Genomic DNA, 25303 nt, shown 5'->3' on the forward strand with positions numbered 1-25303 from the left:
GGAAGTAAGAGTTCAAAGGGCAAGCAATGACCGTTCAGGTCGGACACCAGTTGGATTTTTAATCACTGCCTCAGTTTCAGGTGTAAGTAAAAGTGCTTTCATGAGGCTATATGTTTCGGTCGGGTTTGTAATGCAAAGTATCTACTCGCGTTGCTATACTGGTGGAGGCAGTTGCCTTACCTGTCACGACATTGGCAGTAGGTTGTGCATGCACTAGACCGGTGCCCACAAGTCCAAATGATCGTTTTTGGCATCGTGCGACAAGCAGCGGCGTATCTGAGCTGTCGCGTTGCAGCGCGCCTGGCCCGCGATGCTCACCTATGCTCTCCCTCCACCGAAGAGTGTCTGCACCTCTGCATAGTATGTTCAGGGAAAAATATTTTCTCGCGCTTATCGAAAAGTACCTCTTTAGTTTTTTTATATGTTTTGGCTGAGGGTTTGCTTTACGTAATGCATACCAAATGACTGTTCTATGACGACTGCTTCCTTTTCAAAAATTGTCTGTAAAAACGTCAAACTTTGTGAAAATCGCCAGGTTTAAGGTGTACTGTGGCAAAAACTACTGCATTGACGGCTTTGAAAACCAGCCTGCTTGTAGAATGGGTCCTCATGAACGGCCACAAAGTTTTCAAGGATTCCAGCTGTTACGTAAAGTCTATTTAAAAACTCGCATAGTCGCAAGAAAGAATAATAGAATAGATATAACAGTAGAATAGACAGATAGAATAACACATAACAAACAATAACAACTATTATCTGGCATGACTCCGCACACATGTTACCATACGAATAAATACGAACTATATACAAGACTATGCATTACATGGAATACAAAAGCTTATAGAGGACTTAAAGTCAGTTTGATTAACAATTTGGATTGGCAATGCATTCCAATGAAAGATGGTCTAAGGATAAGAGTATATCACTTCTGCACATATCTTTGTTAACATTTTTGTTGTGAGCGTATGTACCGGGATGGCTCCCTATATTTTTCCTATATAACAAGCAGTCGTCCGCAAAAAACTTTATTTTCAACTCAATGCCTTTGGTTATATCGTTTATATATATTAGGAAGAGGAGTGGCCCTAATACTGACCCTTTCGGCACGCCAGAGGGGTCATTCCATGCCAAACGTCCCAGACATTGCGCTCGACCATCCCTGATTGCTTTTAAATAAATTGTGGTTGATTGTTCCCATGTAGCTAGTGTTCTCCCAGCTTATCTTTGCCGCAAAAAGTTCTTTTGCGCTGTGGCCGCCTCTTGAAGATTGCGATGGGGCATGTGACCTACCTGGTGGAAAAAATTCTAATGAAATAGCTTTTTTTCGCAAATTCCAACCAAATCTTTTCTGAATGAAGGCAAAACATAAAACTTTAGTGTCAAGACCCGTTGAAGGCTAACCGACATTTTTTATCGAGAGTATGCCCGGAGAAAACTAAAATTTCAAGCTTTAAGAATTTCTTTTACGGAACCCTGCAATTTTTTAGAGCCATCTAAACTGTTAGCGTTGTTGTCTAGGAGTCGTAGAGCATTTGAAACATTTTGTGGTGCACAGACTTCGAAATGTACGCAGAAAAAAAAAGAATTTAGGAAATATTGCATTTCGCCACATATTCAGCCGTCAGCTGCACACTGAGGTGGTCCTAATAAATAGGAGACAAATTGCATTTGATAGTACGCGCCTTGAACATTCATTTTACAAAGTTTCATAGAAACAGTTTCTACATCTAGCAAGAGCTAGATGTAATAGGTGCAGACCTGTAGTCTACAAAGTACATCCCTGGCGCCAGTACTCCATGTGTACTGCGTCGCCGCAGAAGGCCGTTCTCATGAGAACCTGAAGCTTCGAAAGTAAATTTGTGCAACATGTTTTTGCAGGCAACGCAAATCGGTTGGGGCCGCTCCCGTGTTTGTTTGCATATATATACAGGGTGTCCCAGCTAAATGCGAACAGATTTTTTAAAATATATATATCACTTTTTTTCGAGATGAAGTCAATTGCAATATAGCATATGCTGAAGGGCACTCATTAATAGGGCACCAGTAAACTCCTAAAGCAATGTCCTAATTAACTTCTATTAATAAACTTTTTAATTATATAAGCTACGAAGTTGTCATAATGAGAACATCTGGTCTCTTCAGCCACCTGATACCGTAGCTGTTTTCAAAACAAAAATCCGTTCGATAGATCGTCCGCAAAAAATTCGTGAAGGAACACCATTTTTTTCTTTATTTTGGTCATTGTGAATCTTCGGAGACGCGTCTTTCCTTCACCCTAAATGTGAGACGGTGAAAGAGCACACTATCTCCTCTTGCGTCCTGGAAAAAGATGAAGGAAAACAGAAAATGCAACCCAAGATACAAGCAGTACTGATGGCGACACCCGATAAATTTGTTCTTGTTTTGTTTCCACAAGTTAAAGCTCATCTTCGATGCATGAGGCGGCACTGTGCTCCTTCACCCTCTCACATTGGGAGTGAAGGGAAAACGTGTCTCCGAAGATGCGCAATGAGCAAAATAAAGAAAAAAAAAAGGTGTTCCTTCACGAATTTTTTGCGGACGATCTATCGAGCGGGACACCTTGTATATATACATTAGCGGGCGGTTGACCATGAGAATGAAGTAAATAGGAAAAATCAGAAGACTACAAAGAGCTTACAGAAAAACACAAAGGGGAGTTTATTAACACTTAGGGACGGGGATCGACGTTTCGGCAGTCAGTGCTACCTTCGAGGAGGTGGGGTCTGGTGACAATGACAAGCATTAAATATAAGAGGGGTTATGTACAAGGAAAAGAGTGCAGCACATGCACTTTTGTTATGACTAATATAGGTTGATGACTATGTGAAAGGGGATATAAAATAAAATTTTATCAATTTATTTGCAGTGTAGCATTTTTCTGTTTCTCCAGATGATAGAGCTCGTAATATTGGGGTTATTAATTTACAGCTACTTGACTCCAAAGCTACTTTTTGATCTCTCAGTGTGCAACAATGGCACAAAATAATATGTAATAGGTTTACTGGAGAGGAATGCAATAGTGTGTTTCACTCACATTTTTAATATAAATGTCTGTAAAATGTTGTTTGAAACAGCTGATGAAAATTCCATGCAGTTCAGTGCTGTACACTGATGCTGTTGGCACACTAAGGAGTGTTTGCATGTTATGGATTTTGTACTGCATGGGTTAGCTCCAAGAGCTAACACACAATTGCTTTTGTCTCTCTATACCGTATTACCGCGTATTATCCGGCATGCCGGATTAAAGCGAGGTTGACCTGCATGCCGGGAAACCCCGTATTTCCCGGCATGCCGGCAAATGCGAGAATCGGGGACGTAGTCTTCCAGGAGTCAACCGAGGTCCTTCACAACAGTTCAATGACACACGCGGGGAAAGTCCAGGGAAGGATGACGTCACGGAACGAACGCTGGTTCTTGCTCTACTGTTCCCTCCGGAGGATGAAAGCCCATTCATTGTGCTAATATTATCTTCACTGGACAATCTTGACCTGCTTACGGCCGCTTGGGTCTTGCTCTGGCATTACTGAGCCTGCCACCATGGATGAAGGTCCGACTCCGGCTCGTACGCACACGCGTAGTTACACGATCTCGTTCAAACTGGACGTGCTGAAGAAGCTGTCCGAACTTCATGGTAACATCAGTGCAACAGCACGATTTTTCTGCATTCCTCGTTCGTGCGTGCAGGACTGGTTGAGGCAGCAGGACAAGCTCGAAGCGTGCAGGACCGACGACGACTTGGTCATCAGGAAACGTAGGTGCATACCTTCTTCCGAGGACACCGCAAAGAAACGTGCAAGGTACCCTGCGATGGAGGAAAGCCTTGCTAGCTGGATATCCGAAGAACGAAAGCAAGGTATTCCTGTTTCTGCATCCCACATCAAGGCGCGGGCCGAAGACTTACTAAGCAAGAGCGACGGTGCAACGAACTTCAAGGCAAGCAATGGTTGGTTGGAAAGGTTCACCAAAAGGTACAAAGTTGTCAACAGGTCAGTCACCAGTGTTGGGCAAAAGGTTCCGGACAATGCGCGTGAGCTGTGCCATTGTTTTTTCAAGTTTCACGAATCAGTAATTGGAGGAATTGAACTGAAGAACATTGGAAACATGGACGAGACGCCGATGTATTTTGACTTGCCACAGAATAAGACGTACGACTTTAAGGGAGTCAAGCACGTAACATGCAGGACAACCGGCAAGGACAAGCTTCGATACACTGTTGTTCTCAGCGCAATGGCCGATGGTACAAAACTGAAGCCGATGATAATATTCAAAGGACTCAAGAACGTGCCAAAGGTTGACTTCCCTAAAGAAATTGTTGTTTCCGTGGCAATGAAAGGGAGCATGACTGCTGAGCTTATGAACACCTACAAGCAAAAGGTCTGGGCTGCACGACCGGGTGCCTTCTTCAAACCCAAATCAGTGCTGGTGATGGACAGAGAGCCAGCGCATCTGAAGACTACAACAAAATCAAGCTTCAAGCAGCATTACGCCACCTGCCTCTCGATTATTCCTGGTGGACTCACACCACTTCTTCAGCCTGCCGACGTAGCTTGGAATCGCAACTTCAAGACAGCGATGAGGAGCCTGTGGACGGAATGGTTGAGGAATGGAGAAGTGGAGCACACGAAGTCGGGAAAACGCCGCTCCGCTTCATATGCCACCATTGCACAATGGGTCAAAGAGGCATGGAGTCAAGTTCCCGAGGAGCTGATTCGTCAATCTTTTATCAAGTGTGGACTTGTGGCAGAAGCAGACTCCAGTAGTCTACATGGACGTTTAGCTGATGTTCTGACGACGGGCACGATGGAGCCCAGCCCGATCCACGACGAAGAAAACGGGTCTGGACTCACTGACGCGGAAAGTTGCGATTCTTCTGATGACGAGGACATAAATGCCTTATAAGTTTGTTGTACTATTGCATATAGCCTTCTGTTTGTGATAGCATGTCGTTGTACAATAAAGGTTTTGTAAGAATTACTTGTCTCAGTCATTCTGTACCACGTGCCGGCGACCTCGTTTAATCCGGCATGCCGGGATAGACCAGGCAGGCAGATCGCGAAAGTTGGTCGACCTCGGAAAATCCGGCATGCCGGATAATACGCGGTAATACGGTACTATGTAGGAGGCATATTGTGACACCATAAAGGACACACATTTGCTGAGAATTCAGTTCTCCACATTTTTTTGTTTTCTTTTTTCGACTGAGTTAATATCCGCAATTGTGAGAAAAAGAGACGGCTGTGAAACAATATACTCAAGTCAGCAAGAACACTTACTGCTACATATGTGGCAGACCTTGGAGACAACAGCATCTGTATAATGACCAAGTGCGAATGTGAACACCTCGAGATCTGGATGTCCCTTGACATAATCGCAAGGCAGCTTTCGCTGAGCACCCCATCTGGCTGGCTGCATGATGACAGCTAGCTGCTCTTTCAAGACAATTTATATGTCATCTCTGCTCTCTTGTCCATTGAATTTCTATGTGTATTTGATATTTGTCTATTTGGCATTGAATTTCTATTGAATTTCTATCTTTCATGTTCACTTTGATGAGGTATACTCCGGTAGAGTGGGAAAAGTCAGGTCCAATAGTAGAGCAGACAATTGAAAAACGACAATGCAGCTTCGTATAATTAATTACAAGCTTTTGCATTGTGGACCACATTTTTGCCTGATGAAGCGTGGTCCACCATGCGAAAGCTTGTAATAAATGTTAGGAAACTTGATTGCTGTTTTTCAATTGTCTTCTCCACTTTGAGGAAGAGGGAATGCATGATTCACAGAAGGGACGTTTCCCAAGTAGTAAAAGGCCCAAATCACTTGAACATATCTAGTAGAGTCACTAAATAGGGTACCCTCTTCAAAGTGGAGTTTTTCGAATAGAAACCATTTGCTTTAAATTTTACCGGCGTGTGTTTTTACGGTACTTTAGCAGACAATACATAAAACATTTTGTGCCAGATTAAAACATACAGTACAACGCTTTCTCGTAATTGTTTCAAAAGTTTGAACGAATGAAGGCCTCCACATTGCTGTCATGTCCACGGCTGAGGTGCAACAAGACTCGGGTCAAAACAAGATAAATACAAGCAAAAGTACATTATTTTTGTTGGTGTGTCTGTTTGTTGCCACTGGATGCTGCTCCAAGTACATATCTGCCTTCCACATAGACATTGAATAAGCTTGGCCTCAAAATAATACCACAGCATCACATGGAGATCCCATCCTTCTGCAATATTCTTATGTTGCCTAGTACTGATTATGGACACCCCTGTTGGGCACACTATGGGGTGGTGTCTGCTGTGCTTATTTAGCCCCAGTTCCCTGCATTGACAGTGCAGTGAGGGGCACAGATGATGCAGATACACACCATGGCATCAACTGCTGTACTCTATATGCCAGTGGTGGAGCTTGGAAGCACAGTTTATTTAGCTGCTCTGCTGCTTATGTGATAGTTCTCATGACCAGCACTCACCTCTTGCTGTGCATTGTCTAACTTTTCCCAGATCTTCAATACAGAGATGCTGCTACCCCTTGAGTCAAGTTTAAATATTCTTTGGTATTTTAGGTTTCAGGAGTAATTATGCCTTTGGTCTCAACTTGTGCAAAACGACTTCATCACTGCCAAAATGTGCTCGCCCAGTTCACCCTCTATTCTGGCTTTTTTCTTTGTCACAGCATTCCTAACGTAGCTAAGTTCTGAAGGTGGTGGTCGTGCTTCCAATGCTTACATTAATAAATACTATTATTATAATACTGAATACTGGGATACTATTTCAAGGTTACCTTTTATTCAGGAAAGTCCCAATAGCCTCTGTTGTCTCTAGCGTAAGGCTGGAAATTTTTTTACTACACTTTGGGTTTGATCGATGCAGCGTTTAGATGTTCTAGGTACTAGGGTGCCCTTCTAATAGTCAGATGTGCAGGTTGGGCATAACATTATTGCATGTCTGAATGTTAAACACATTTTTTGCTGGATTTTCTGCAGCTCATCAACAATGTCCAGGGTTCTTTGAGCAATACTTACCCAAGTGCTATCATCTTACCTGAGCAGACCATCACCAGTGGTGCCGAGACAAACAACAGGTGAAAGTTTCAGAGCACCCTGACTTGACATGAATTGTTATAGTACAACTTTATTTCTAGTTAATATCTGTCTGTCACAGTGAATATCGAGCTATGAAGGTAGCCAAAAATTACATAGCCCCGACACTATTATGCACAGTAGAAACTATGTGAGCTGTACAATGCTGGACCACGGCCCTTTGCTTGCTTGCTTTGGAGCAGTCTGTCACATAGAGTGTGGGTTCCGGCAATGTTTTGTTTGACAGCCACGAGTGGCACTAATCAATGCTGACGGTTGAAGGGTGCAACTGCATGCAGTCCTCGGGTATTGCGCTGTTGCGGTTTTGTTCCCGACGTGGTTTTTGTGTTTGTAGTTGTTCAAAGTAGAGGTGTTAAAGTGCTTTGTGTTGTTGCAATTTGAGTACAGTTGAAAGTGGTGCTTATTGTGAGTTTATAGGTATGCTATTTTGTGTTGTTAGTTGTGTGTCTGTTATTTATGGCATTGACTATACACTAATCAGATATTGTGTTGGGAAATGAAATGTCTGGCACCCGACTGTAGTGGGCAATGCTTTCCCCTGAGAAATGAGAAAGAGAAGTAGTTTGTAGCTTCTCGTTTCAGTGGTTGCAGTCAAAACGCTTCCCTGGCACTCGATATGTGCATTTGGTGAACCATGATCATTATAAGAGGTACATAAAGCCAAGGATGAATGTTGCCATGGTAGCTTCAACATACCAGGTCAAGTAATAACTGCACGTAGGACGGAAACAAACTAAATGCAATAAAGGTATTTACAGTGAAACCTCCCTATCTTGGACACTCACGGTGCAGCCGAAATATGTCCTACTTAGGGAGGTGTCCGAGCTACAGAATACAAGGGAATCAAAAAATGGAAAGAACACAGCTGTGTTAACAGAAATATCCCCCTTCTTCAATTTATGGTCATTAGTGGTTCCTGGCACCTCTCTACCCACTCTTCACTGATAATTATTGCTAATTTTGGTAGATTCAATTCCGTGCGGATTCCACTCAATGGCATTACCTTTGTAGCTTTTCGAGCAGCATGCAGCTTGCTAGAGAGTTTAAACCCACTTGGAATTAAGCTGAATGACTTGTCTCTGAAGCGTCAGCCCACTTTTGATTGCCTTGGTGCAGTGCCCGTACAAAGGCTCTAGATAAACCGAAGACAAGTGCTCACACTAAAGAATAGTTACAATGTAGGCTGACAGTACCCCTTTTTGGACTCCAAAAACTAAAACGACAAAATGCTGACACCAGTATAGGAAAAGAAATAGTGAAAGTCAAGGGCACTGGCACATGTTGGGTCTTTTCAGTGCAAAAATGGACTGAGATTTAGATAATTTGGCCAGGCTTCTGTCCGACTCAGCAGGGAAAACCCTGTCCTACTTCCGTGATAGGGAGGTGTCCGACAAAGAGAATTTCGTCCCCATGTATTTTCAGTGGGAGCCCGCCGGTGCAATGAAATCTTGTCTGACGTTGGGAGTTGTCTGAGGTAGGGAGGTGTCAGACTTCTGAGGTTTTACTGTACGTGGACATACTTCAGCACAAACCTGACAGCCAGCGAAACTGAAAGAGATCCCAAGCGCAGACACTTTGTAGAAATTGGCTTGTAGGAGTATCTACATATCTTCTCAGCAGTTTCATCCAGGTTCGCACAGCAGTTGAACAGAGGAGCCTCATCAGCTTTCGAAGGAAAAGCACACAAATTCATTCGATGGTTGATGACCTCCTGTGCATTACTTCTTGCTGTGTAGCTCTTGCACCTTGTTTTGCAGTGTTCCAAGCTGCATTTTAAGCACTTAGCCTCCCTTTGGGATCCCTGTATGCAACCCTCATTGTCAAAAATAATTTAACATGTCTTGTTCTCTGTTGTGCTTAGCAAGCCATGAAATTGCTCAGTCATTGCTACTTCCTATTCTCCTTCTACACTATGGCAGGCTGTTCTGCAGGCCCCCTTCTCTTCTTTTGTGTTTCTGGATGGGCAGGTCATAGGATGGCCCACCACGGCACACTTCATGTCACTTACTCTGGGTAATCAACGTGTGGAGACTTGGGGTAGTTAAACTGTTTGTCGCTAAGGTGGCCTGGAAAGTTCGACAGCACAGCCATGAATGCATAATCTTTTTTTCCTTTTAACCCCCTGCTTGCAATCACTTTCTTTAAAATCCAGTGAATGCAAACTGTCAAGCAGGTTGGCATAGCTTTCCTTTTCTTGCACCTCCGCATATTATTACCATTCACGACTGTTCACACAGCACTAAATTTGACAGTAGTTAGTGGAACAGGACGGACGCTAAGCACACAGACTTTGGGCATACTGCTGTTTAGTCAGAACGGAACCAAAAGTCTGTGATAAACACTGTTGAAACCTGCACTACTCGTGCCCCTGTGCCCATCTGGCTGCATTCATTGGCACTTCGAGTGGTTAAATATGGCTTTTTGGGGCGCACGTGTCATCGTGTTCTTTACAGCGATATTCGGAAGGCTGCTCCAGTAGAGCAGGCAAAGGGACGTGGCTGGACAAAAGCTGTCTTGTGTCTTGATATAATCTTTATGCTTGCTAATTCACTGTGGTAGGTCTTTGAGGGGCTTCACATTAGTGGAAGAAACCTAATGTTAATGTTAGAAGGGTTTGGACACTTTGATAGATGTTTAGATTTTGATAGATGCTTGTATATAGATTCATTACATCATGCATGCATTCTACTGCACTCTGCAGCAGGGTGTCGAACCGCAAAAAATACAGGTTCGGTTCGGGTTCGTGTTGCTTGGATTTCGTTCCGGTTCAGTTCTGGTTCGGCTGTGCCAAAAATCGAACCAGTTCTCAAACCAGTTCAACGCTTACGTTTTATATCTCACATAAAATCGGTTTTATCAGGAAATGCGTGGCTAATAGCTTACTGCTTTTGTCTCCATTGACATTTTTAGTGGCCAGGTACTCCCTTTAGCGAGAGAAAGGAGAAATGGATGAGCACTTGCAAATAGCGTCCACGTTGATAAAGCGATGTAGTCCTGCTACTCTCTGTTGCCAAAATAGTTTTTTCTTTTTTCAGTGTTGTGCCCTTTACCGAAATGCGGTATCGCGATACCGATATCGATATTTCTTTTTTAAAGTAACGGAGTACTGCTACCGTTACTGAAAAAAGTAACACGATACTTTGCCCGATACTAATGATGTAACATAGAAATCTCACTTACGTAAACACCCCATTTGTATAATAGCAAATTGGGAAAAGACAGTTTTGCAGTAAAAAGACAACATATTTATTATGTAGCTCGCACACTTTACTTGACTTTTATCGATAGCTGTTTCTGAAAGTCTTCTGCCATCCTAGCCGTGGTCCCTGTGACAGCTGACAAAGGCCAATATGACAATTGCGTTAGTGTCAGGCCCACATACCGTGTAGTCCATGACCCATGAAACCTATCCAAAGTTAACAATACCACAGTATATATGAGCCGTGGTTATTTCTCCCATATTCTAAGAAAAAAGTGAACATGTGTTCGGTATAATTCCCGTTACAGAGCATGCAGGGGTGCCCACAGGCTTCTTGTCGAGCGCTTGGTGGACCAGTGATAATGAAGTAAGAGTAAGAAATATGGTCGATGAAGAAAACGTGGGGCACAAAAAAGTATCGGTATCGGTCACGATATGGAGATCGCGTTACCATAAATTTGTAACGGAAATACTTTTCCAATACCGATTTAAAAAAAGTATCGTGATCCGTACTCCTATACAAAATAAAAAATATATTACTCTAACGGCGTTACGTACAACTTGGCGTTTTTCACACACGCAGTGCCAGTGGCAGATACACTTAAGAAAGCGAAACAAGATGGACAGTATTTTACATAAACGACGGTACTGGGTCGGCACACTGCAGTTCGCAGTGTGAATCGATCTGAAACCATACTGAAGCATGTCTGAAATAAGTCTGCTAGCCTTGCTCTGTCTGAGGTCACAGCAGTGTACCAATTAATCCACAACACAAAGGCAATGTGTCACGACACAATTGCACTACCAGAAAGCAGGACTACATTTATGTTTCAAACCACCACCAATCATACAGGCACAGTTCTGTGTATGCTCCTCCACTTTGCATGTTTCTGACCTGTTTAAATTTTACTGCTCACATGTAAAGGGAAAGTTGGGCGCTTGCTGAATCACATATTCTTCCTATAGAGCTACACAAATGGCCTACTCCATTCCTGCTTCTCTTGGTGCGCGACAGGCTACTCACTTTTCAGAAAATACAGCAGTTGTTAGCAGAGGACAACTGCGCTTCAGCGTGTTAAAAAAGCGATGAAAGCATATTATACGTCCTCGTTTAACTACTAGATGAAAATTTGTGAAATCCATGATATGGAGGCCAATGTATCCTCGTTCGGGTACTGATGCAATTGAACACTTATGCTGACTTCTTTTATGTCTGAACCGTTTCGTTGCGAACCGGTTACCGCTATTATTTTTTTCCGGTTCTGCTCTGGTTGGGTTCAACAGCATCATTAAAATTTCGGTTCGGGTTCAGGTTCGGTTCCGGCTAAAATAACAGTTTGGGTACGGTTTGCGGTTCGGGTTTTGGTTGGGGTTCGGTTCGACACCCTGCTCTGGAGTACTGAGGAAAAAAGTATTCTTCTACATGTCATACTTGGAGAGCTACAAGGCCTCATACACATGACCTAGTAAAGCACAGACGTCAGAGGCCTCAGATCTCCCATTGGTAGCCATAAGCACGTGACCTCTCTTGTACTGCCTCACTGGTGTTAATATCAGAGCTGGGTGAGCTTCTGTATTCGCGGTGCCAATTTTCTAAGCTTCTATTACACTCTTGGCTGTAAAATTTGGAATACAGCTTTACATCGGTGCAAAGAACTGTCTTTTTACATTTATCTGGGATGACATGTCGCAACCACTTTAATAAGAAACCTCTGCCATTTGTAGGATTATACACATAAACTTAACTGTGTTTCGTCCTCTACAGGGCACGGAATGGTCCAGATGGAGTGAGCGATTCAGTTCGGCTGAGAGACCTCATCCAGAAAGCCAAAGTGGCACGCTGCAGAGCTCGCTTCCCTGTACCTGTTATTTTGCTTGATGGAAAGGTACGGCCTGTTTTTTGCCTTCATTTATTTGTTGTGATTGGGCGTGTCTTGTGACACTCTGGAATGCAAGTGCTTCATACTCTGACTATTATATGGTGAAACTAGCTCTTAAAGTTACATATGTGAGTGCACTCTTCCCGCCCGTGCTTTTTGAGGGTGCACGTAAAAGGGCTTTAATCCGCCGTCACATGATTCCGCTTCTGCTCTCAACGGAGTCACGGCAGGAATCGAGGAACTCTGAGCAACTGATGGCAGATATCCGCATTCCTCGTATTGTGCTTTTTGGTTCTCAAGTTTCTTTCAACGTCTGAAAACATGCAAGTGGCATACTTCATTCAAGAAAGTGATCATCACTATGGTAAGTGCACTACATCGTTAGCTCTGTACAAATTAATGCAGTGGGTTACTATTGTAGTATTATTTTCTAAACTTGCGAATAATGTGGTTTCAGAGGTCGATCTATTTCCTCAAATGTTTAAAGAGACGAAGAGGTTTGAAGGTACATGTTTTGTCTTAAGAATCATGTGCCTTTGCCTTTTGCACGTAAAATGGTTTTGGTTGTGCTGAGTATGTAACCTTAGATCAATGGAAGGGACCAGAGAAAGTTGTACCCTCATCAAGGTGCTGCTAGTGCACGATCCTGTTTATTATTAGCAATTACAGTGCAATCCCGTTAACTCGAACACAAAGGGGACCGAAGGTTTGTTCGAATAATGAGGGGTTGAAACCGAAAGGAGTTGCAAAGAATGAGGGCCTGAGTAAAGCGGCTAGTGGCATTGGAGACGCACCATGGCTTAGTAGGCCTTACCACTATTTGCTGTCATGTGATGCTAGAAATATAAGGGGCTCATTCATATTCCAACATAGCTATTTACAGGCAAGCATAAGCACATCTCAGGGCTGAACATAATCTGTTATACACATTGGTTCCTTCGTTCCTACAGCAGTGATTCTATCAACGTCGTTTGAGATGTTGAACCCAACCCAGTCTCGAACCCCACGAACACGAGTCTTGCGAACCCAATCCCATAAAATATCGACCGTCATTCATACCTTTTTGCTGGCTGTGTAGGCAACAGGAATGTCCTTAATACCCCTAAAGGGACTATCGTATATTCGGCATGATTTCACAGTCTACATGGCCAAGTTTCTCTTCCGAAAACAGCTTACGTATTAAATAAACATGTTTTAAAGATAAGATTCGCACTCCCTCTGCAGCTAAGCCAGGATGGTGTAAACCGGGTACACAATTGCGAGTGCAGCGCAGGTGATTGTCTGAGGTTGTCTGCATCGCGTTCGCACCACAATATACTAAGTGAAGATACCTCGGTAAATACGATGACTTTCGCTTGCCAGTGTGAGTGCTGACGTGACCATGTTCCGTGGAAGACGGTGTTATGCTTGTGGCTGTACAAACACGTACGAGGGGGGCTCAAAAAAAGACCAAACTTTTGCTGTGAAGCTTTTGTCTGTCTTGCACCAGCCTAAACACTGTTGCCCTCAAAGTACTCCCCTGTGCTGCCAATGCACCGTTCCCAGCGTTTCTTCCGCTGCTGGTACGCTTTGTGGAACGCACTTTCTGCTATGGTCCTTGTCGCATTCTCTTGAATTTCCTGTATTGTCTGAAAGCGACGTCCTTTTAATGTTGTCTTCAGTTTGGGGAAGAGGAAAAGATCTGCTGGAGCCAAATCAGGCAAATAGGGAGGGTGAGGTATGACTGATACATTGCGTTTGGCCAAATAATTACTGACCAAGAGTGACTAATGTGCCGGCGCATTGTTGTAGTGCAAGAGCCATATTTGTTCCTTCCACAGTAATGGCCTCTTCCTGCGCACATCATCTCGCAGACATACTAAAACTTCTTTATAAAGCTCCTTGGTAACCATTTGACCATGTTGTATGGATTCGTGATGAACAATGCCATTGTGGTGAAAGAAAACAATCAATATTACCTTGACCTTCGTCCGACTCATCCGCGCTTTCTTCAGCCGAGGAGTCCCTCTCCCCGACAACTGCGATGACTGCACCTTAGTTTCGGCATCATAGCCATAGACCCACTTCTCATCTCCCGTTATGATCGATTTCAGAAATCTTTCGTCCGCATTCGCATTGGCAAGCAGCTCCTTGCTGATTTCAACACTCTCTCCCTTTGTCATCGTCTCCAACAGTCTCCCTTTGGTCATCGGTTCACAAGGGTGGGACGAATTTTGCACTGACCCGTCACGTTTGAAGTTTTTCTGACAAAACTTGACAACACGACCCGACGCTGACGCCCACTTCATCAGGGAGCTCTCGCACCCTTAACAGTCAATTTCCACGAATCACAGCATTAATTTTCTGTACACTTTCGTCATCCATTGAAGTGGACGGTCGTCCAGGCCACGGATCTTCAGTGACTGACGTCCTGCCCTTCTGGAAGCGTTTAAACCAATCGTGGCTGTGTTCTGCTCATGCAGTCTTCTCCGTACGCTTGGCGAATCAACTGAAACGTTTCCGTGAAGTTCTTGCTAAGTTTGAAGCAGAATTTCACGCACACACGCTGCTCTTCAAGCTCTTTCATTCCTAAACAATCAAAAACGCGACGAAGGACTTTGGGGTGCGTGTAGTCCACTGACTGTAACTCGACAACATACGGTCACAGGGAATTCAAATGAACAGCAGTCCGTTGCATAGGAACACTGGTAGCCGTGCACAGTGTGCGAGTGCCCTCTGTATTCCGGACGACGCACCGTTTGAGAAGTTCGGCCTTTTTTTGAACACGCCTCGTACGACGCTAACCAGAAATAGCATTCCTCGAGCCGATCTCGGACTTCGCCGCGACGGCTTGCAGACGCTATCTCTGCCGCCCGGCACTTGGACGCCAAGGTCTCTCTGCCGCTCCCTGATTGGCTTTTTCCGCGCCAAAGGGCGCACACTAATTGGCCTTGTCCAAATGAAGTTTACAGAGAGGGAATTCCGGAATGCTCTCAACATCCGTCGTCTGCTCTTGCAATGCATTACATCAAATTGCACAGAAACAATTCCTCTAGTCCGCGTCTGATTTTATGCGTTATTGGCGGCGCTGTAGTTTCGGTATCGACCGCGACGGATGCGATAGTCCCTTTAAAGGGACAGTCTCATACAGTGCCAAAACTACTTCACGAGTGCTGTACACATAGAACCGTCAAAGTTTCATTCAGAATAATGAAGTCCTCATTGAGGAATTTGTCGAAACGTTTGTAATACAGTTGAACCCGACTATATCGAACCCGGTTATATCAAATTATTGCCTATATCGAACATCCGAAACATCCCCTTGAAAATAGCATGTAAATGTATAGGCGTGCTGTACGTCTACATCGAACAGCCGGCACCGCTGTCATCGGCTATATCACACTACCGCTAAAATCCTATGACGCGCCCTTAGTAACTTCCGCACATTTTTCGCGAATGAAAAGGACAAAGCGCAGCTTGGAGATTAGGGATGAAGTCATCCACACGAAAAGGAGTTGGAAATGAGGGCAGGCTGCCAACGGGAGAAGTTAGTGACCCCACGGAGCTTTGTTTCGCACGCTCCGAAGTGAGAAATCACGGGGTCATGCTACCTTCCCCGCGCACGCAACCTGCAATGGAATCGTCCATGCCGGCCGTGCGCAGCGCGTGGCCGAGACGTGCGCAGTGGCGACTGGCGTCGGAGCATTCCTTTGGTAGTCGACACGGTCGACACCAGAGGAGGCACAGTAAGCGAGTTTCGCCGCCGCGACAATAGTGTCGCCGTTGGCATTTCCCGCCAAATTCCGGCTATTTACTTTCCATTGGCTCCGGTCGCCCACGTGACCTTTCTCGATCATGATTGGCTGAGGCTCATTTAACCGGTGGATTCGCCCGCGTTCGTTTCTCCGAGGCGCCGACCCGTCTGACCGTTGTGTAGCTGGCGTCTATGTAGGCAGACGGTGATTTCGAAGATGTTCGAGCTATGGACGAACGCCTGAATGAAAGGTAAGCAGACAAACGTATGATGCATGTCAGTGATCAGACGTTTAATACTGTCGCCGAACTGTGTACATGGAGGTACGCCTTGTCCCGTATTACATCACTTTCTGCCGGTTAACAGTCATGATCTGGTTTATGATTCTGCGTGGCGTTACTTGTCGCGTTTTGTTCCGCTATTTGAATGTGTCCGATGTTTAATACACCGGTGTGCATGTAAAGGAAAACAGCGTGCATCGCGTACGCAGGGCTCTTCGAATTTTGTCATTAGTCGACATTAGGCGCGTAACGATTGCATGTCTTACATAGCGTATACAGAATACTAACGTTGCCTGTGCTCGGGTTTACCATATCATTAAGAGGTTCTTTTTCCTTTTTCTTTTCATTCGGACACCGACACCTGTTCGTGGCCCTGCGATCCGCGAACATGTGGCCCCTGTCACCTGAAGATTCTACAGTTGTGCTGGGATAAAGCGGATGGCTTCTGCGACTCATCACGTGCTATTATATGTGTATAGTAATATCTACTTTCTCCAAACAGAATAGGTTCCCTTAATGATTGTATAATATGATAGTCACGCTTTCTGTTGCTCGTCACTATTTATTCTTTATTTATTCTGTAATAATCGTGTAGGTTTACTTGCATTCAAATGTTGCTTCTTGTTTATATGTTTACCGTGTCAATAAATTTGTACACGTGAATTCCTTCGTCTTCTGGATTTTCATTTTCTGCTTCCCGATAATATTAGCAGATGGCCTGGCGAAGCGCTCGGAACCGGGTGGGGGTGGGGGGAGAGAATTCGAGTGAGGGGGTACGGAGAGGGCACGCAGTGCACATGCGCAGTTCGATCAGCCAGCGCGCGCTTTTTGGCGCCGTTTTCCGGCTATTTTGTCGTGATTCGTTACGGATGATCACGTGGTTAAGAGGGGCGGTGGTTTTCGTGGCGAAACTGTGGAAGCTACAGCTGCACTCCACTGGTCGACACCATTTGAAAGTTGGCACGAATCAGGCAGCTATGGACGCTAAGAAAAGGAAGAACCTGGACTTCGCGACCAAGCTCGACATCATCCGACGTGTTGAGAATGGAGAAAAGAAGTCTTCGGTAGCAGAAGCATTCGGCATCCCACGGAGCACGCTGACTACGCTTTTTCGGAACAAGGCGGACATCAGAATGAAAGCAGCAGGACCAGCAGGACAATCTCGCAAGGGAGCATGCCGCTTGAGGACGCCGGCGTTTGAAAGGATCGAGAAGGCGCTGTATGCATGGTTCCTTGATATCCGGGCCAGGAACCTTCCCGTAGATGGACCAACGCTGATTGAAAAAGCTTCGTAGCAGTTGCAGACGAGGCGTGTGCGGATGCCTTGGACGATGACAACTTCGAGTACGCTCTTGACGACGAGCTTCGAAAGGTCCCAGAAGCCGTTCCCACTGATCTGACGGCACATGATTTTGTAAGCGCCGACGACAATGTGCACGTTGTGGCAGAGATGACGGATGCGGACATCATAGCGGACGTTGCTGGTGACGACGGCGATTCAAGCGGCGATGAAGGCTCACTGGGAGGTGTTAACAGCGACGATGTCATGCCCACAGCCACTGAGATCGCTTCGGCTTTCGCTACCATTCGTCGCTGCTGCGGGGCAATAGAAGGAGCTGGACTTTCTCATTTAGGAGGCCTCGAGAAGATGGAAAATAGTGTAATGGACTTCATGGCTCGCAACAAGAGACAAGCCCAACTCACGGAGTTCTTTCGTCCCAAATAAATGTTGTTAACTGTCTTGTTGCCCGCTTTGTTTGTCCAGTTTCTGTTCTCGTTCATGCAGATCGGTAAGCTCCTGTTTCATACTATCCCAATTAAATGGTAATTAATACGGCACACGCGAATGTTTGTTAAAATACGAAAGCTTTATATATCGAATTATTTGCCGATCCCCTTCGAGTTCGATATATGCGGGTTCGACTGTAGCAGACGACGAAACCTGCGCTTCACTCTCATGCAACGTCACGCATGACGTCAGCCTGCGGGTAAGTCGCCCACGTCGCTCGGCTGAACAAAGTGCAAAGCAGTTTGCAATTGTCGCCGTGTTGCCATGGCATTTGCAACTTGCAGAAGGATTTGGGGTTGAGTCATCCACATAAGCTCCCCTTTGCTCTCGAAATGGGGATACTTAGACGTATATCACCGCGAGCAGAGAATGTAGCCCGTGCTTTCACTGTGGGGTTTCCGAGAATGTGGCGCATAATAGGATACGTGGAAGATAAGTCACATGTTTTTTTTTCTGTGAGTATTTAATGCAGTTTTTAAATAACCACGCACTTCTTCTCCATGTGCGTCATCAGCGACACTTTATTTCGAGACATGATCAGCATGCAACGGGGAGTGTTATGGAAGCACGCGTAATATATTTTTGGTCGGAGCTGTAATGCAAACACGTGCGCCGATGATACATGACTTGAGATTTGTGATTGTGGGTGGGTTTGTCCTGTGACTTTTGACCTGAAAGTCATCTGCTCACGCCGGTGCACTAGCACGTGCAAAAGCAGATGATTTCTGCATCGAATCATGGACATTCGCGCAGGTCGAACGTAGCCATTCTTATTGTTGCGAACATAGATCGTGGTATGCTCTGCATTCTTTATCAATTTCATTCAGTTATTTAATAACCGTGACGTGCTTTGTCGGGTAAATTCGCAGTATTCCATTTTCAACAAAGGGCAATCGAATGGTACACTTTATGAGAGGGGCAGGGGGTACGAGACAGTCCCTTTAAAACAGTGCTCAACCTCCTCCTTGTTGCACATCTATCACTTTTATGAGTAATGGTCTTATAAGGAATAACTAAACTCGTCAGCGACACGCCAGGAGAACTCTGGTCCGTACGTCGTCGGCCGCAGCCAGGCAGTCTCGCTCGAATAAACCATAGGGCATGTTCATGTGTTCGAATTACCGGGCGGTTTCCCCCATACATATACGCATGATTTTGATGGGACCAAGTGTCAGTTTGAATCCGGGAGCTTGGTTTAAAAGGATTGTGCGGTACCTTATTGATGTATTACACGACCTGACCATCATATTTTGCTCTGCCACAGCCTATGGGGAATCACACATTGTCTGCTCAGAACTGCACATCCATCGTAACAATCTAAGAACAAGAAGGTAAGTCTGCAAAGTTTCACAAATTATACTTTACGTGATCGGGTTTTGTGTGTTCATTTTTTTGGCATATTCGCAGGACTTTTTTTTAGCTCATTATTTCCTGTGTAGTTTTTCATTGTAGTAGTTTTCATTGTTCATTTTTGGGTCAAGTTCAAGTGTCCCACTTGAAAGGCTCGACCATTGCTGACTATGACCTATGACATAGATATGCACCACATGTAATTTTTTTTCTAGAACAGCATAAAATGACCACCAGGTGGCTCCGAAGTCCAATTTCGGAGCGAAAAGTTGGGTGGTTTGGAATGGCCGCGGAGTCAGCACCACTTTATATAAATAAAAAATTTAAAAAACATTCTCTTCAGGAAGGTTAACAAATCTGTACCCACGTCCATACCAGGCCCGAGTGTTGGGTTTGTCCGTACCCCTTGACTGAAATATGCAAAAACTGTGCAATGCTTAGCTTTTTTTTTCCTGAGCCAAGAGACGTCAGAGAACTGTGGTGCGTTTTCCTGGTTCAGAATGCCCAATACATTGTATTAAAAATGTTTGGGACATTTGCCTTGAGTTGTTGATTTTTTTATAAATAATTGAGTCAACTGTTATAGCAAAAATGCGACTTTCCAGACGAATGTCGGCACAGTTCCCCCTGAAGTTTGAACAGGACACATACTAATCCCCCCTGTCTTCCACTCCTTCCTGCTGTCCTCTCTCCATCTGTCCACATCTGTACGCCACTCATCGCCACAGTTGCTTCGCGGCGCTAACACAGAAAGAAAAAAGAAAACAGCAAAAATGCAGAACTTTGATGAGAAAAAAAGTGGCATCGGTGGACGAGGTGAGCGCTGAAACAGCCGCAGGACTACGACTGAATATTCCCACAATATGTACAAAAATTATCTCAAACATGTTTTTTTCTTTAATGCCCATAAGAATTTTTTAAACATGCCTTAGTGTAAACACTTGCCAGCTGGTCTTTTTGATTTCCTTTTGCAACAGGTGCTAAGACGTCACCAGAAGAGATAAACCTGAGCTAAAAAGCACCCATTTTGAGCTCCCTCCAGAGACACTTAACAGGCCCTGCTAACGACTTCAATTTTCCCTAATCAGTCTAGAGGTGATACCAGGTGATCAGTGTCAAAAAGTGGATTAATTTGATCATTTTAATGGCAAAAACTGAATTCTGCGCATCCTACATTGGGAATGTATCGGCAGGAAGACCGCTAACTTCAAAGAGCCGAAACACAAGCCTGAGGGATTGTGCTTTGTCGCATTTTTGTGCGACAAAAGCCAAGTGGCCCAGTCCCGAGCACACTCTCCTCAGCAATTCTCCTTTGTCTCGTGGCTTGGGAAGAAAGTGCTAAACATTGCACAATTTTTGGCATATTTCGTTCAAGGGATATAGATGAATCCTTCGCTCGGGCTGGGTACAGACGTGGGCAGAAGGATTGTTAAGCTTCCCAAAGATAGCCCTTCTTGGAATTTGGTAGCTCCGTGGCCATCCCAGTGCACCCAACTTGTATCTACATCATGTACCTACATCATAGACAACATCAATTTTTTTCACGGGAATTGGTGATGGTAGAGCCCCACGATTGGGACATTGGAAGGTGGGGGCAACGGGGCCTTTGCCCCTCTTGAGCTCAGGCCGTGGGAGTCTCCCCCCTCCCCTTTCATACATAGTGATCAGACAGTATGTCTAGTATTCTCTCATAAAAATACTTATTACAGGATGCACATGTTTGATGTAATTAATTTTGGTTACTAATGAATTATGTAACTGAATGATCTAATGAATTTTCATTAAGTAAGGAAAATCTCTTTGCATGACCATACCCTCAGGTACTATCCTAACCCTTCACAACAAACCTAAATGTGTCTGTATCTGATATCATGCAGCGAAGGACCAACCATCACCTGTTTTTCATCTTATTTTCTTTTCTGTGTAGAACATTCTTTAGTGTACCAATCCTTTTACCTTTAGCTCGCTTCCTCAGTTTCGAGGGGCTTCCAGCTCCCCTGCTTGAGCTGGAATGACCCTGCTTTCGACTAAGTTAACATTAAAAAAAGCGACGACATAGTGACAAAAGTCACGAGAAGCTGCCTTGACATAGGTACAGGACAACTTTCTCTGTGACATGTCCTAACTACAACAACTGGCAACTGGCTGCACCTTTTAAGAAGACAATTTGTGGTAATGTTAGTGAAACGAGTGCCGCATGGTTCACAGAAATAGGGAAAGGAAAACTCTAGACCCTGTACGTTTTTCATGTAAGCTTGGGAAATGGACAAAACAACCTCAAGGTGCCCCTACATCCAGTAGAGTCTGTCATGCAAGGCAGTCTGAATACAAAGAAAATGAATCCTGCCAACCAGCCATTGAGGCATGGCTTTTCTTCCTCAGCTCTAGGTTACCGAAACTCCAAAAAGCAGACTTTTTTGGGATAAATCTGATTTCTTTTAAATATTACTGCCTTTTCTTTTTTCAGAGTTCTTCAGATAAATCCGAAAACCAAGAGCCCAGTTTACAGTTTAAATGATGAAATCTGTAATATAAAAGCATTAGTCACTGCACATCGTACCTGGGTGCCTGTGTCATGATATGTTATAATCCATAGCTTGTTTGATGTGTTTGAGTAGTTTCTACTTTGTGTGAACTTACCATTTTCATAACCCTTACTAATAGTAATTTAATGGTACGTATAGACAAAAAGTAGCAGTGTTGCAATTATAGTTGCCACACTCTTTCATTATATTTTCTTCAGCTTAGCGTCCTTTTCACACCAACTTTTATTGCACCCTGCAAGAGCAGGACATCTTCAAGGGGACACCCTCATCTCTGTTGTTTTGTAGTACAGTCATGTCTCACTTATCCAGGCGCCTCGGTACACACCTTTTGTCATCCGGATAGTGAATTTCTGGGTAAGCAAATCAGGAGCATGATCAGATTCGTTACTGATTATGCAGAGCAGATAACAACTTTTCTGGTTAACAGAGTTACGGATAAGCGAGACGTGACTGTACATATTTTTCTCAAATAAAGTAGAGCCTTGGCAGAGGTGCCAGGTGCTTGGAGCCACGCTTTGGGCATAAAAGATACAAATTCCTCATTTGCCTGTGGAAAGTAACTTTTCCTGCTCATGACAGTTCTTTGCAGCAAGAAGTTAAAGTGAACAATTAAAAGTACAGTTCACACAACATTCACACATGCTGTGACGCTCTCATTTAGTTACAGGTGATGTGAATACATGTGATATTTTATTGTACTGCAGGGCTCCAGGAAGCAGGAAATGACACACAAGGAGCATGAACTATAAGTGAGACCCTTTTATTGACTTCAGTAACCCAAAGAAGAAGACAAAGGACACATGAAAGAATGTCAGTGCACTTTTGCAAGAAAAGGTATATATGTAGCAAGATCATATGCAGAACGCGAAACAAAATTCACTGGCCCGAAGAGAGCATACAACAAATTGGTCCACTGGACGTGAGAGGCATCAACGGGAGTTCTTTCCTGCAGTGGATGCTGCATTATGGTAGAATTGAGACTTCACTTCTTTCTGTGCTACCTCTGCTTCTGCTCCTTCCCAACTACTAGTACCTTTCGAGCCAATCGAGCCAGCAGAGCAATTAGCTCTGTGTCCAAAATAACTACATTCATGACAGTGAGGCCATTACTTAAGACCACTCGTGTAGACAAGGCTTAACAACATGACAACCTGTGACAGTGGCAAGAGGAGGACAGAAGCCAGCATCTGCAAATGCAGTGGACAAAGCTGAAGCTGCTACAGAGATTAGCTAGCAGCACGAGACAGTCATGAAATGGAACGCAGCTGATCTGCCCCCCTCATATGAAGGAGAGTTGCGATCACTGTGATAGTCATAGCCTCCTTTATAAGTGACTGTAGTTTCATTGATCTAATCTGCATGTAACCAAGCTGTCTGTTTTTATTACTCTGGATATTGTTGTTATTTACTACATGTTGGGATGCAATCATATGCATGTGTAAGCAAGGTCAAATGATACGAGACACAATCAACCGTCGATTTATAAATGGATAATTTATGAATTGAGGTTTGGACACTATAACGTCTTTTTGGTAGGGCTGTGCGAGTACTCAAAAGTTTGAGTTCGAGTGGAGTCAACCTCACACTCAACTCTTACTGGACTTGACAAATGATGACTCGTCAACTTTCGAGTACTCGGTATCGTTTCGAGCTCGCATTAGATTCATATAAAAATCCATCACATATAACCTGTCACAACGATTCCACCATTTGGAAACAAGCATTCGGCGCAGCCCACCGTCAATATCACGGGTGGCATCCAGTGCATTGCTCCACAGAGGAAAGCATGCTGGGCGAACACAATATATTCTGGACCAGATCAATGATATATTCATGATCACACATCACAGCAAACGTCATCGCACATGTGACCTTAAAGATGGCCGTGCCCGTAATCGGCGGCCAAACCGTTTGTAAGCAACGCGTTTTCTCTTTTCGTGCACCATTTTGGACATTTTTCGATCCCGGGTTGGTACACATTACAGTTTGGTACATGAGGGCTTGTACTGTTGACCACTTTCAAAGATGTGATGTCGACACCGTGTTAAAACATACTGAGCCAGTGTGATGTACTTAAACTAAGGAGATATGGGACACCATGTCACGGAAGAAGCACAGTTTAGTTTACGCTGGCAAAATACGTTCATCTTTTGACTTTATGCTAATGGGAATATGTCGGCACGCGCTAAAACGACATGTAAACAAAGTCACGTGACCTCAAAATGACGTTGCGTATGACGTGTGACCACGACAAGATGGCCGCTTTGTGAAAATCACCCGCTTGAAGGTAGTTACAACAATGGCGGGTTTGTGTCACTCCTGTGGTCAATATCAATAATCCCGCCATCTTGTTTTCACTATCAGCTTCGGCTAACCTCGACTCAGCTACGGACTGAGTAGAGGCTTTGAGTAGCAAACTGACTTCAACTGGCTACTGCTGGCTATGGAAGCGTTGCGCGCGTGCGTGGAAGCGTATTTGAAGCATTTCAAGTTTCATTTCTTTGGTGGGGAGCGTCTTTTTAGGAGCTTTTTTTTTTGGTTCTCCTAATTCATAAAATACAGGGATGTCTGACAAGAGTGAAGAAAGTGCATCTGCACAACAACCGAAAAGGGCTAGAAGCCTTGTGTGGGACTACTTTACGAAAATTTCCAGCACGAACGCTTTGTGCAATGCATGCTCCAGAGCGGCGGCTCCTCGGCGCAGCCACACACACCTCTACTCCAGCACTTCGAGGACTCCAGCAGGTTCAACGACGGCCCTTGTGAGGCATTTGAATGCTCACCCAGTAGCAATAGCAGAATATAGGAAGAAAAGTGGGGACAGCAGACAGGACTGTGGAGACACTCCACCGAGAAACACACAGCTAATAATATTGCTGCTGCTTTGAATGCACTGTGTGAAGAATGGGGCATAGCCACTGAGAAATACAAACTTTATATCGTTACTGGCAATGGAAGGAATATTCATGCCGCCGTAAAGAAACTGAAATGGTATGAACGCTCATGCTTTGCTCATATGCTTCAGCTTGCAATTTGATGCCAAACAAGAGTGCTTGGCTTGAAGTACGTTATGCAAAAAAGGGCAAGTCAATAGTTGGACACTACAAACACAGTCCAGCAGCACAAAAAAGGTTGCATTATGTGTTGCTGCAAATGAAAAAAACTGCTCTCCGCGTGGTGCAAGAAGTCGACACATGTTGGAACAGTCAGTATTTGATGTTTTCAAGACTCCTGTAGCTTAAAGGGACCATGAAATGATTTTCGCGAATTCTGCGTACTCTGCCAGAAACGGTTCTCATGAACCCTCACTATCATACACACACACACTTTTAACCGTATTTACTGCACCGGGGGCGCAGTTACCACGCAAAAATAGCCGGGCGTGACCACCAGATACAC

The 25303-nt window shown here is 44.4% G+C and overlaps 1 protein-coding gene and 1 long non-coding RNA gene across 3 annotated transcripts in view; both read left to right on the top strand.

Annotated features, from left to right (window-relative positions):
• LOC135396546 (myotubularin-related protein 14-like) overlaps positions 1 to 25303 on the top strand; it is a 226801-nt gene that overhangs the window by 2534 nt on the left and 198964 nt on the right. For both annotated transcript variants that reach the window (XM_064627585.1, XM_064627586.1), the window contains exons 3-4: positions 7010 to 7107; positions 12091 to 12211. In XM_064627585.1, coding sequence (XP_064483655.1) covers positions 7010 to 7107; positions 12091 to 12211 — 219 coding nt within the window. The remainder of the gene's footprint in view (positions 1 to 7009; positions 7108 to 12090; positions 12212 to 25303) is intronic.
• LOC135396550 (uncharacterized) lies at positions 12224 to 23383 on the top strand. Its single transcript, XR_010423428.1, has 3 exons — positions 12224 to 12569; positions 19273 to 19339; positions 22609 to 23383. It is a non-coding gene; the product is annotated as an uncharacterized LOC135396550 (long non-coding RNA).

This window comes from Ornithodoros turicata, chromosome 6 (assembly GCF_037126465.1).
Source record: "Ornithodoros turicata isolate Travis chromosome 6, ASM3712646v1, whole genome shotgun sequence".
NCBI lineage: Eukaryota > Metazoa > Arthropoda > Arachnida > Ixodida > Argasidae > Ornithodoros > Ornithodoros turicata.